Source organism: Coregonus clupeaformis, chromosome 37 (genome assembly GCF_020615455.1).
Source record: "Coregonus clupeaformis isolate EN_2021a chromosome 37, ASM2061545v1, whole genome shotgun sequence".
NCBI classification, from domain to species: Eukaryota; Metazoa; Chordata; class Actinopteri; order Salmoniformes; family Salmonidae; genus Coregonus; species Coregonus clupeaformis.
The window spans coordinates 1,160,634-1,175,529 of NC_059228.1; the positions used below are offsets into that span (position 1 = coordinate 1,160,634).

At 44.0% G+C, this 14,896-nt stretch overlaps 1 protein-coding gene across 4 annotated transcripts in view; it reads right to left on the reverse strand.

Moving 5' to 3' along the window:
• The window catches only part of smoc2 (SPARC related modular calcium binding 2), an 89,993-nt gene extending 81,778 nt beyond the window's left edge, over nucleotides 1–8,215 (reverse strand). For 3 of the 4 annotated variants that reach the window (XM_041866145.2, XM_041866144.2, XM_041866142.2), the window contains exon 1: nucleotides 7,438–8,215. In XM_041866145.2, coding sequence (XP_041722079.1) covers nucleotides 7,438–7,512 — 75 coding nt within the window. In that variant the 5' untranslated portion in view covers nucleotides 7,513–8,215. The remainder of the gene's footprint in view (nucleotides 1–7,437) is intronic. The other variant, XM_041866143.2, reaches the window with a different exon arrangement.
• Nucleotides 8,216–14,896: the final 6,681 nt, after the last annotated feature.

Sequence of the window (14,896 nt, forward strand, 5' to 3'; positions counted from 1 at the left end):
GTATACTAAATAAGAAAGCTACCCAAACAATTCCACCGCTAGGAAGCCGGAATTGCTAACAGTAGCTAGCTCACTTCGGCAAGTTAGCTAACCTTGCTAGCATGTTATGCAGCACTTGTTAGCTAGCCTGTTCTAGGATCCGTAGGACCAGATCACCGAGGTGGGACCTTGACCCTTCTAGAAAGAGAGGCAAGCGGTGCTTAACCAAGGCAGACACAGGCGGCGGAGGGATACCCACAGAACCTGGTTGCCCTCTCTCTTCGAGTAGCCTCCCATAACCTGCGACAGCGCGCACAGGAGCCGGGAGACATTCGACCCGACCAACAACCCAATCCATCTCTGCGTTCCGCAACTCAGACTCAGCCGAGGTAATGGCACCCGGTAGGGGAAGTCACTATCGGAAACACCAAGCCCCCTAAAGAATGCCACACAATTGTCAAGAGAACCTGTGGCGCGGACTAGTAGGGGAACAGTGCCAGCCGTCCCCTAGTCTCATACACAAACTGATTAGAGCGAGGGCAGTCTGAGCATGCACCGAGGCAAGAAATACAAGACAACAAACGTGACTATCTTTTAATTAATTGGCGCATGGTTGCGAACCCGAACCGGCTTGTTAGCCTTCGTTGAACCATACAAATTTCAGCACACACTTCAGGCTAATCAATTTCTCCTGAGGCAAAACATTAAAGCAACTCTGTCTCACCAGACCACAGATTGACACACCACAATATTCCATGGTATATCTATTGTCTCACAAAGTTCCTTACATTTATTAACCATGTGAAGCATCTATGTAGGCCTTATAAAGGGTTTATGAAGGCTTAATTTAAGGAATGAGTTATTGTTCATGTGACCAAATATAGCCTAAATCCAATATCAGTTATGTTTTCTAAGGGGCCTAATAAAGTGTAATTCTGAGACTCAGCCACCAACTTGAGTCCAGTAGATTATATGCATACCAGGGAATGTTTTGTGTTGAAATAGTTGTCTACATGGTAGAAGTTGTTATATTGTATATTGTTATAGCCATATCCTGAGCATGCCCCTGCACTGTGCCCACAGCAAATTTGAGATCAGAATTTTCACACCCACAGTGTTAAATGTAACACTTTCTTAGTGTGTATATGTGACCCACAGAAAGGGCGTTAAACTAACACTTTTCAAAGTGTTGAAAACGAACACCCCAAGAGTGTTGGGTCCCTAACACTATGGGGTGTTGCAAATTGTGACTTAAATTAACACACTGTAATTAAATAAAAAAATTCAGAGGCTTAGTAATTATTACCCCCAAAAATCTATGATTCTCACATAAAAATGCAGGTTTCTGGTTTTACTTCAATATTTCAATACCTTTCTTAATTTTTGTGTTAAAAAAGCATGACAATTTAATACACTTCCAAATCTGAATCTGAGGGACATTTTCATAATATTTTCTATCAACTTAAGAAGTAAATTGTGGCTCTGTTTTTTTAGGATTGTGGGTAATTCAACATTTTTAGACTTTATGATACTGTTACACAATGTTGTATGCATGTTTGAAGAAAGAAAATTATATTTCTAGATTAGTATTGTTGTGCTATGAGGTGTAATGGATCATGATGAACGAACATCAAAACTGTTGTGCAAATTGACATTCAAAGGTGAGACGACTCATTCCCACCATCGCCAAGGTCATGCACACAACCCTTAATGACAAAGGCAAATGCAGCATCCTACAATGCTTGCAGCTCTACCTCCATTTAGGCTACTGCTAGTGGATTGAGCACTGTGCTCAACAATGGCTGCGAAAGTGGGTTAAAATGCCTAATATTCAAAAACGTAAAACTATGTTAAACAATAAGACATGATCTCTGAAAGTGATTAAATCAAAACTCAGTAGATCTACCAAACAATAACAGTTTTGGAATTGAAAAGATTAAGTTGAAACTAAGCCAATTTTTAGATGCTGGACTTAATATATTAGTGTTTGCGAAACACCAAACGTTAAGTATATTATACATAAGAATACCTAATTTTGGAAATACTTAAAAAGCTGATGCAAATAGTTACCTAATTTTACAGTGCACTTTATTAGAGCTGATGCTGTTACACTTTCTCAGTGTTAAGGAATGAACACCTGTGGTGTTGCAGTAACTCATTTTGGGGTGTTGTTTTAACACTGTAGGGTGTAAAGGCTTATTTGCATGTTTATTTCCCAGGGCGCCTTTCAAGTGAATTTTAGAGGTACCTGTACCGCTCATGACTGTGTTTGCTAGTGACAGAGACATTATTGTTGCATTCCATATCTTTCAGTCCTAAGTGAATATTTGATCATAAACATTTAATTATTTATGACAATATATTACTTTTTTTGACAATATCATACTTCGACAGCCTAGTTTTACCCAACACAGTGGTCTGAAACTCTTGGTTTCCAGGCCACATTGGCAAGTCATATTATGCTGGCTTGCAAAGTGTTATATAATTCCTGTTATAAACTAGGTGGTTCGAGCCCTGAATGTTGATTGGCTGACAACCGTGGTATACCACGGGTATGACAAAACATTTATTTTTACTGCTCTAATTACGTTGGTAACCAGTTTGTAATAGCAATAAGGCACTTCGGGGGTTTGTGGTATATTGTCAATATACAACGGCTAAGGGCTGTATCCAGGCACTCCGCGTTGCATCGTGCGTAAGAACAGCCCTTAGCCATGCTATATTGGACATAAAGCACACCCCCTCCGGCCTTATTGCTTAATTAGAATCCAGCCAGTTAGGATATCCAACAATATGAACTTTTAATCACCCGCAATCTGCAGTTAGAATGACTGCCAAGGTAGGGAAGATTGATAAATGAGACTACCTAAACCATCTAAACTTGAACAACCATCTCAATAACGGATGCAATAAATCCAAGCATTTACAGATCGGATTAGTTTAGAAAAATGTGTTATTTATCTTTGTGTAGTATAAGATCAATTAGTCAATCAATATGCATGCAGAAACAGATATTAAAACAAACTATTATAAAAAGAAACCTGCAACAAAGGATGCTGGGAAATATTTTCATGAGGCCCCTTCCATGTCTTTTTCACCCTGAGAGAGTTCCCGGAAATCACCTCAACACAGTCGAGTAACAAAAACCCCACCTGGTTAACACTTCATTTATTCAGCACAGGTGGCGTCAATTTCAATCCCTCTTAACCCCATTAGAATCAACAGTCAGATATAACACTCTTTTTACCTCAACACTGAGATGTTAAAACACACACACACACCAAACACTGCTCCTTCCCTCTGCCTCCACATCGACTGAGTGCACACATATATCAGTGTGTGTATGTGTTTGTGCGCGGCTGGTCTATGCGTATATCAGAGTGTGTGTGAGAATGCAGAGTGAGAGGTGCATCTGCACAATGCAATGCTTCCTCCCACATTCCACAATGCCATGTGCAGGCAGAGGAGAGAGCTTCTCTGACCCCTCACCTCCAGGTTAACAACTCATGGCCATTTGTTTCCCATTGGATATTAAGGCATCCTCGCACAGCCCATAAATAGTGGCGCTAAGGGCGGCGGCTGCCACATCAACCTCTAAATCACGGAGGCAAGGCTCTGACACTGCGCATTCCTCGGCAGGCGCTTCGGCCTCCACTCTCTACAACTTTCTATTATTCCTACCTGAGCAGAAGTGAGCACCGTGCGCACACTTGATTACGGTCGTAAAAAAAAACGAATCCACCCAAAAATGTGCTCTTACCTCTCTTTTCCTTATAAGCATGCAAGGGCTGATGGGTATTAAGGAATGGGCGCAGTAGTGTTGGTGGGTTATCCCCTGCTGGGTTATGATGCAGTGAACATGTCGACATTACACTCGAAGGGGGGACAGCAAGTAGGTCGTTTTTTTGAGTTCAACAGAAGCCTTGTGTGCATGGTGCTTCAGACCATTACTCAGATCTAGAGGGGGATGAAATGACACTGGCCTGTGCTTCACCCCTGGTAACAATGACAAGTGCTTTGTGAATGTAAATGCGCTGATAAGGCAGTCAAAGCAGAGAGGCATAGACCCCATCCCCAAAGAGTGCAATGTCATCAGTGCTGTTGGATGTTGGATGCAGTCATGGTTGCATATTTGGCTTCAAGCTTGCTGGCTGGGTGACTGGCACAACAAGAGTGGACAGGATCACTGGGCAGGCCAGGCACTGGAGCAATGAGCAGGCTGCTAACAGGCCCATCAGCATCACAGAGACAAGCCAGAGAACATCACTCCACTCCTGCCACCTGGAGCTGTCAGCCTAGGCTACTACACATAGCTAAAGCTATACAGAGAGACCCTACATACCCAGGGAGATGGCACCTAGAGATTCTATCAGGTCAGACAGAGTACATGCGCCCAGATGCCACTGCTAGGCCAGACAGAATGCACCCAGAGATTCTGTCAAGTCACTAAGCCAAACAGAATACATGCACACATAAATTCTGCTTATGTGTCTTTTTGTAGACTAAAACTTTCGGTGGAAGGTGCGTACAGACCCCCAGGCACTCGTCGAGATACATCGCGTTTCCTTGTAGGCCTATGTGGCGGGGAAACTGTGCAGCGAACTGTAGTCTATTCCCTTTTTCTGTTTATGTGTCTTTTATTAAAGAATGTGAAACAATGTTGTGTCTGTTTGCTGCTTTTCATTCAATCATGTAGCTGTTCTTTAGGCTATGGCCTAAAATACATTTGTTCATATGAGCAGAATATTATATTTTGTAGCATAGGCTACCAAATCTATGAAAATAAACAGTTAATGCGAAAATATTTGGAACAGGTAAAAGGCCGACATTTGGTAGTTTCAATTTTAAAAAGACTCAAACAATAGAAATAGAAACATTGTGATTTTAGAGACACAAAGTAACAATAGCCTCTATGATGAAAGGGATCGCAGTCCATCCTGCACAATTGGGCGCAGTAGCCTAGACTCGGTGTCCAATCCGACTCACAGAAACATTAACTCATTACCTTGCTTTCTCTGTTAAATCTTCTAGACCATGCTGTAAATCAAGCTGACAATAGCAGATAATCAACATAAATGTAGGGGTATTGGATTGGATCCAACGTTGATCGCAACAGTCTTCATTGGCGGCGCAAACTAGACACCTAAATATTCTGAACACAGTTTTGCCGCACTTTGGCTGTTTTTGCATTCCATGCTATATCACAACAGCTGTTTGTCACTTGACTGTCATTCAGAAAAATGTTTTCTGGATCAGCTGATGATGGTCGACAATATCACTAGGCCTAACTAAACAGCTGGATACCAAATGCGCATTCAACAAGTAGGCCTATTGGCCTATGCATATTGAAGAACCACGCAAGTTGGTGACTCTTTCGGTTAGAAGCATTCGATTTTGCAATCGCATACATCATTTTGGATTTGTATGCCCATGAAACTGTAAAATATCAATATGAACATTTGATAAATTGGTGCTGCCATTAATAGCGAACCATCTCATAGACTGGGCAATACTTTTGTCCTGCTGATGGCCCATAAGGGGTCGATGGGTTTCTTATTGTATTCATGATTGATTATAATTAAGCTTTCAGAACATTCACACCTAGCCTACTGGTCAATCAGCTCACAGTTGTCTGGGCACTTTCCTACCCGTACAGCGCAGGTCAGTCACATTTCTGTCTCCTTTTCATATCTAAAAAATGAAAACGGTAGCCTATTGATACAGACTTTACATAGGCTATTGGTGACAATCACTGTAACCTAATATTCCTCCAATCGATGGAATGATGTAGTGTGCTGCTGACAAACAGCAGTACAGAATCTCTAATAATTAGCCTATCCTAAAAAACTCATCATAATGTGCTGAAAATGAATGAATCTGCACAGTACCTTGCTAAATATAGCCAATTATGATGTTTGAGTAGGCTATAGGCCTACTTTTCAAGGAAATATCATAGGCCTTATTTTATTATATTGATAATTAGGTTATATAGAGCAAATTGAAAGAAAATGAATTATTACAAGGTTAAAATAACCTTTCTTTCAGTTTCTCTGTTTCTTATGTTGAATATGTGCATGTTTTTTAATTTATTAATTCATGTATTAGTAGGCTTATGGATGAAATGTTTCTAGTTATCTGCCCAACCCTGTTTTATTTATTCTATCTAAAAGGCAGCATATGTGAAATATCACTATAATAAGGCTACAAGACTATAGAGCTGTTTTTAGCCTACAGCTTTTATATCATCCTTCAAACAGGTTTAAACGAGTTTCCCCGCCAAGCAACCAGCCAGCTATTCCCTAGCCAATGTGTTTACACTCGCAATGGTGAGAGCGCATAGGCGCGCGAGGACTAAAGACTTCGCTGACTGGGAGTTCCACGAAGGAGCAGCGTTTGCACTCAAATATAACGCGTTGCGGCACTGCTTCGAAATATTCCATTGTTCCAGACAAAATGCACCCAAAGATTCCGTAAGGCTAAACTGAATTCCTCTCTACATTTTTTCAGACCAGTGAAAGGTATAACATTAAATTAGATATAGCGGTTAGCAGTGCATCCAGCTTTCACAATGGACTCTCTCCCAGATATCTTTCACTAAAACGGATTTTAGAATGATGGACAAGTCCATATTTGGTGTATCTCATCACATTCAAAAAGCTTGAGAAGACTGCTCTGGTAAAAAATAAAATAATAATCCAAACCACCACCACACTATGTTTTAATGTATATACAATATGCACATTTCAGGTATTTAGTATGATCAGATACACAGCTAATCTTCTTTGGTATCAACAATAACTATTTTTACAATGTAGTTTGTTCCTCACTTGCTCAACTAAAAATGTTATCTGTCTCATCTACATTTTTTAACTCACTGTAACGAAACGATTCGGAGGTAAGTTGATAGTACCTAAATTAACATTTTCCTAATCATGTCCAAGTCATCTACAAGTAACTTCATTGAGTTAAACAGTCCTTTTTTTCATACTATAGGATGATTTGGACATGATTTGGCACGGGAATGAAAAGAGGGACCTTACATCAAAGAGGGACTTACATGAATGATCCTATCATTTAAGTCTTAAGTAAAAAATTAAATTTAAAAAACGTGAAAGGAGGAAAGAAATATAAATATTAAAAGAGATAAATAGATAAACAGACCTAAATAAAGAAATACAAAAATGAAAACAGAGAGAAAATATGTTTTCCCAGATAAAACAACACTAAAATCAATAGGCTATATTCATGGTTTCAAAAAAATTCAAGTGGAGAATCCGAACCATATGCCATCCTTCGCGGCTCGTAAACTGGTGAAATAACTTTATTTTCTTAAATGGCATCATGTAAAGCCATTGATGCAAGTGTGCATTCCGCGCGTAAGAAGGCTATACCCAAAATATACCAATACAAAAGTATAACAAATGCTCGACTGGCAATGCGTAAACTATAGTATCCTACCGTGAGAGCGGAGAACTTCTGAGCGTGCCCGGCGCAAAGGAGGCAGAGAAGGACCAAGAGCAGGCAGACGCGCATCCTGATGGTGGCTCTCAATGAAAATTACGCACGATCCAAAGTGCAGCCTACAGCCTACTGTCTGGGCTTCAGCGAAACCAACTGTGTCCTAAGCATCCAAATAAATTTCTTGAGAAAATGCGGCCAATTCAATTCCCAAAGTACTCCTTTCAATTGACTTGGTGAAGAAGTTGTGGGGCAGACGTTTATTTTATCACACTAGCCTCTGCCAATTCCGTTACTTCTGCAACCTTCTGATACTATCCTTATTTCTCGCAGTGCAAAATACCCTGTGTCCTGACCTTTTTCCCCTCCCTCAGTGCTCTCTCTCGCTCTCTCGCGACTTTTCTCCACACCCCCTCCCTCTCCTCGTATGTAGACTAGATCCCTTATCGGATGCAGGCAGTTCCTTGACGGTAGGTAGGTAGTCTATACGTTTTGAAGTTATCTTTCTGCTGCTGGTAGCTAAGGCAAACACAACGGGTATTCTTTTCTTTCTTTCTTTCTCCCTCTTTTTCTTTTTTTCCTAAACCACAACAGGGAATCCTTTTCTGTTTTGTGCTCTGCTGTGTTTTTAGCCTCGCTCGGTAAAGAGAGGACCTGACTGCGTAAAGGCGTAGGGAGTAGCGAATGAGTATGAAAGGTAATGAAAGAGGACAGAACAGATAGTGAGCCGCGCGTACAGTCTCGAACTCCCTCTCGAAAATCCCACCACTCTCTCTCTCTCTCTCAAACACGCACAAGATAGGGATTTGGGTAGGTCTACATGTCGAAAGGAAAACCCCTTTGGCACCCCGCATCATGAGCGCTCTGACAACACAAATGAAAGATGGTCAGGCTGCCCAACCTGATCTCAGAGCATTTCGTATTATTTTATATGTAAATCCGAGACACTCCTTTAGTATGATATGTTACGAATTACAATTTGTATTATATGTTACGAATTTGCAAGACATACAATATGTTACACATTTTCAAAATGTACAATATGTTACGAATTCACAAAACGGATGATATGTTACGAATACTAGCTAGGCTAAGGGTTAGGGTGTGAAGGTTAGGGTTAAGTTTAGGATTTAGGTTAAAGGGTTAAGGTTAGGGTTAGGGGAAGGGTTAGCTAAAAGCTTAATGTTAGGGTTAGGGGAAGGATTAGTTAACATGCTAAGTTGTTGCAAAGTAGCTAAAACGTAGTAAGTAGTTGAAAAGTTGCTACTTAGCTAAAATACTAAAGTTGTCGATGATGAGATTCAAACTACAAACCTTTGGATTGCTAGACATTTGCGTTATACGCCCACCCATCCACCCTGACCAACCATCCTACTTTTGTTTTTGCCTTAAGTAACCATCTGTCTTATGTAACCATACCAAACATAACATATCATACTTTTTTGAGTGTCTCGGATGTACATTTACTATGTTATGTCTAGTCTATGAGACCAGGCTGGGCTGCAGTGTCTGAGGAATATTGAAGTATCATGCCAGATTCCATGGATGGCAGCAACAAACTCACTGACAGTTTACTCAAACCGCAAACGGTCCAGTGGGCTGCGAAATTGGGTGTGGAATCTCACCAGCTGGGCTTAGAAGGCCAGTGTCCGAGGACGTGCAAAAAATGTCATATGGTGGTCAAAGAATGTACTGTCGATGATCTAGTAGGCCCATACCTATAGTGTCGGCATTCGGCACATGACACATTTGCGAAGTTTTAACACTCAGTGCACAGTGCGCACCGATCATGTCGAAAGGAAGATTATGGCCAATAGGCTAGGCCTAACAGACCAACATGACATTTGAGGCAAACTTTTTAAAATTATGCTAAACAAATTAATTTAATAGCCTAATAAAAAAAACATACAAGATTGTCCATAAAATCTTCAACTGTGTGTTTGTTTTTATTTAAGGCCATTGATGAGACTGAGGCTCAGGAGCGCTCCAGAAATAGGCCTACACCTAAATTGTGTGGACAGCAGTGGAGGCTGGTGGGAGGAGCATTAGGAGGACGGACCCATTGTAATGGCTGGAATGGAATACATGGAATGGTATCAAACACATCAAACATATGGAAACCACATTCCACTCTGTTCCTATTATTCCATTCCAGCCATTACAATGAGCCCGTCCTCCTATTGCTCCTTGCACCAGCCTCCACTGGTGGACAGGTCTGTCATAGAGTAGAGGAAAGAGTCATGCAAATAAAAATTCCATCTGAAACATCTACACCACTCACAATAAAATTAAAATAAAGAGGGTATGGCCAAAGGGGTAAATGTGTCTGCATAGACATAGGGCTACTAGTCACCATGCAACAATGTCAGAATGTTAACCTGTCAAAGCACATTAAAAGCAATAATGCCACCTGGTGGCACGTTAAGTAATTACATCTACGGTACAACCTGCTTTTTAAGACGCCTTCCTGACCATTGCAACATGAGTTCAACTGTACATAAATATTTTAAAACTAATATCTAATATTACACATGTATATTATCAATTCCTATACAAATGTAGTGCACTTGAACCAGTATCTGGGCAGAGAAGAGATTATGAATTTTGTCCTTGTTTTTATTATTTGTGACAGTGTACCAAACTGGGCGATACTCGGTTTGGTCGACCAGTATTACAGCGCAGAGGGTTTGTCTTAGTTGTCTGTGTGACTTGTCTGTCCACCGGAACCCTCCCGGTTTTAGCCTTCAGGTTTGGGGACCGCGCCTATTCCGCAAGATCGGGAGACTGTATGTTTCGCTCCAGCAGACTTGCAGTTCTCCCTTGATAGTAAGCTAGGTGTCGCTAGGCGCACCACATTTTCATCTCTCACTCAGAGGGCACAGCCATCTTGCCTAGACTCTTGTGTGTTCCATGGTGAACAAGCTATGCAAAATAGCTATCTTATCGAGAGGTGACCATTGCAAGTCTAAGCACAGTTATAAACACACTTTCCCTTAAGTACTGCCAACCCGTGGTGTGAGTTACAGCCGACCCACACGTATAAAACAAGAAAGAACCTATAAACGTGTGAGGTAGAATGCCATGCCCCTTCACGGTCAGGCAGTTCACACTCCATGTCTCCTCCTTCAGATTGTCTTATACACTAAGGCTGATACTTTAGGTCCATAGTAAACTTTACTATTGTACAGTATTGCAGAGTGTTTACTTTAAACATAGTATATTACACGGTTGGCTTAATTATTTTTCCACAAGGAAAAGCTACTGCCATTCATGTCTCCTCTCCTTCAGATAGTGTATGAGACTAAGGCTGATACTATAAGACCCATTCTATACTATAATACAGTATTGCACAGTGTATACTATAGACACAGTAACACACTGAGTCTACCAAACATGAGGAACACCTTCCTAATATTGAGTTGCACCCCCCCCCCATTCCCCTCAGAACAACCTCAATTCGTTGGAGCATGGACTCTACAAAGTGTGGAAAGCATTCCAAAGGGATGCTGGCCCATGTTGACTCCAATGCTTCCCACAGTTGTGTCAAGTTGGCTGGATGTCCTTTGGGTGGTGGACCATTCTTGATACACACGGGAAACTGTTGAGAGTGAAAAACCCAGCAGCGTTTCAGTTCTTGACACAAACCGGTGCACCTGGCGCCTGCTACCATACACCGTTCAAAGGCATTTAAATATTTTGTCTTGCCCATTCACCATCTGAATGGCACACATACACAATCCATGTCTCAATTGTCTCAAGGCTTAAAAATCCTTCTTTAACCTGTGTCCTCCGCTTCATCTACACTGATTGAAGTGGATTTAACAAGTGACATCAATAAGGGATCATAGCTTTCACCTAGATTCACCTGGTCAGTCTATGTCATGGAAAGAGCAGGTGTTCTTAATGTTTTGTATACTCAGCATGTTATACGTGGTCCTCTGTAGCTCAGCTGGTAGAGCACGGCGCTTGTAACGCCAAGGTAGTGGGTTCGATCCCCGGGACCACCCATACAAAAAAAAAAAAAAAAAAAAAAAATGTATGCACGCATGACTGTAAGTCGCTTTGGATAAAAGCGTCTGCTAAATGGCATATTATTATTATTATTATTTACACTGTTGGCTTAATTGGGCTGAGTTTATGCTCACCATAGTGAGATTACACTGTTGTTTTTTCTGTTAAACTATTTTACAGTACAGACAGTAACTATCATAGTTTCCCATGGAAACTCACATCTCAGCTCTATTACACTGAGGGTTTCAGTGTGTAGTTGTGTTTACTATAGTTCTGTTGCACTACTTTACAGTACAGACATGAACTATCCCTTAATTGGAAACTGACAGCTCTATTACACTACCCTTTTTTTTACACAGTGTGTAGCTGGGTTTACTATAGTTTTTCTGTTGCACTACTTACAGTAGGCTACATACAGTAACTGTCAGTAGCTGAGTGTAGATGCGGTGTGGAAATCAAGCGCAGGAAACACGGGCGTTCGTGAACATACTTTAGTCAACGAAAGCAGCACCAAACAGGCGAACAGCCAACCCAACCGGGAGGCAAAATACAAATTACGCACAATAAACACAGTGCGTAAAACAACGATAGCGCACACAGTGCGGACTTTTGAAACACAACAAAACACGAGAGTAAATCCAGAGAGCAACAGCTTGACAAAAAACAATCACACATAACACCTGACCCAACACACGATAACTAAATAGGAAACAAAATCAAACACTAACAAGGGACAGGTGTACAAACAGACAAAACCAAACAAACATGAAACATCGAACGGTGGCAGCTAGTACTCCGGGGACGACGACCGCCGAAGCCTGCCCGAACAAGGAGGAGGAGCAGCCTCGGCCAAAACCGTGACAGTACCCCCCCCTTGACGCGCGGCTCCAGCCGTGCGCCGATCCCGGCCTCGGGGACGACCAGGACGACGCGGAGCAGGGCGCGTAGGATGACCCCGATGGAACTCGGTCAGCAGGGACAGGTCTAATATGTCCCTCCTCGGCACTTAGCACCGCTCCTCCGGGCCGTACCCCTCCCACTCCACGAGATATTGGAGACCCCCCATCCGGCGTCTCGAATCAAGGATGGACCTCACAGTGTACGCCGGAGCCCCCTCGATGTCCAACGGGGGCGGAGGAATCTCCTCTATCTCATAGTCCTGGAGTGGACCAGCTACCACCGGCCTGAGGAGAGACACATGGAACGAGGGGTTAATATTCCTGTAATCAATAGGCAGTTCTAACCTGTAACACACCTTGTTCAACCTCCTCAGGACTTGAATGGCCCCACAAACCGCCGACCCAGCTTCCGGCAGGGCAGGCGGAGGGGCAGGTTTCTGGTCGAGAGCCAGACTCGATCTCCAGGTGCGTATACAGGCCCCTCACTGCGGTGGAGATCGGCGCTCGTCTTATGCCGACGGATGGCCCGCTGCAGATGGACGTGGGCAGCGTTCCATGTCTCCTCCGAGCGCCGCACCCACTCATCCACCGCAGGGGCCTCGATCTGGCTCTCGTGCCAAGGTGCCAGAACCGGCTGGTACCCTAACACACACTGGAAAGGGGTTAGTTGGGTGGAGGAGTGGCGGAGAGAGTTCTGCGCCATCTCGGCCCACGGAACGTATCTCGCCCACTCCTCCGGCCGGCCCTGGCAATAAGACCTCAGAAACCTACCCACAACCTGGTTGACACGTTCAACCTGCCCATTACTCTCCGGGTGGTAACCCGAGGTAAGGCTCACCGAAACCCCCAACCGTTCCATAAAGGCTCTCCACACTCTGGAGGTGAGCTGGGGGCCTCGATCAGACACTATATCCTCGGGTACCCCGTAATGCCGGAAGACATGGGTAAACAGAGCCTCAGCGGTCTGTAGGGCAGTAGGGAGACCCGGCATGGGAAGGAGACGACAGGCCTTCGAGAACCGATCCACAACGACCAGGATGGTAGTATTCCCCTGTGAGGGGGGAAGGTCTGTAACAAAGTCCACCGAGAGGTGGGACCAGGTCGTTATGGAACGGGCAGGGGTTGTAGCTTACCCCTGGGCAAATGTCTGGGCGCCTTACACTGTGCACACACCGAACAGGAGGAGACATAAACCCTCACATCCCTGGCTAACGTTGGCCACCAGTATTTAGTGCTAAGGCAGTGAACTGTCCGGCCGATACCTGGATGTCCAGAGGAGGGGGACGTATGAGCCCAATAAATGAGGCGATCGCGTACCTCGAGCGGAACGTACGTCCGACCCACTGGACACTGTGGAGGACTTGGGTCGGTGCGTAACGCCCGCTCGATCTCTGCATCGACCTCCCATACCACCGGTGCCACCAAACAAGACTTTGGTAGTATGGGAGTGGGCTCAACGGACCTCTCCTCCGTGTCATACCGCCGAGACAGGGCATCTGCCTTCCCGTTCTGGGACCCAGGGATGTAAGTGATTTTAAACACAAACCGGGCTAGAAACATAGTCCAGCGGGCCTGGCGAGGATTCAGTCTCCTAGCTGCCCGGATGTACTCCAGGTTACGGTGGTCCGTCAAAATGAGGAAAGGGTGTTGAGCCCCCTCAAGCCAATGCCTCCACACCTTTAGGGCCTGTACCACGGCTAACAGCTCCCTGTCCCCTACGTCATAATTCCGCTCCGCCGGACTGAGCTTCTTAGAATAAAAAGCACAGGGGCGGAGCTTAGGTGGTGTGCCAGACCGTTGTGAGAGGACGGCCCCAATACCGGCCTCGGACGCGTCTACCTCTACCTGGAATGGTAACGCGGGATCCGGATGCGCCAACACCGGCGCCGAGGTAAACAGGTCCTTCAGTCTCCCACAAGCCCTGTCCGCCTCAGCTGACCACCGCAAGCGCACCGGACCCCCCTTCAACAGAGACGTTATGGGAGCTGCCACCTGTCCAAAACCCCGGATAAACCTCCGGTAATAATTCGCAAAACCCAAGAACTGTTGCACCTCTTTCACAGTGGTTGGGGTTTGCCAATTACGCACAGCTGACACCCGGTCAACCTCCATCTTCACCCCTGACGCAGACAACTGATAACCCAAAAAGGAGACCGACTTCTGAAAGAACAGACATTTCTCTGCCTTGACATATAGGTCATGCTCCAACAGTCTCCTCAACACTCGGCGCACCAGGGCTACATGCTCAGCTCGGGTAGAACTGTACACCAGAATATTGTCTATGTACACGACTACTCCCTGCCCCTGCATGTCCCGGAAAATCTCATCTACAAAGGATTGGAAGACTGAGGGAGCATTCATTAACCCATATGGCATGACGAGATACTCGTAATGACCGGAGGTCGTGCTAAATGCTGTCTTCCATTCATCGCCCTCTCTAATGCGCACCAAGTTATATGCGCTCCTGAGATCCAATTTTGTGAAGAACTGAGCACCGTGTAATGACTCCGTCATAGTCGCAATCAGAGGAAGTGGATAACTGTACTTCA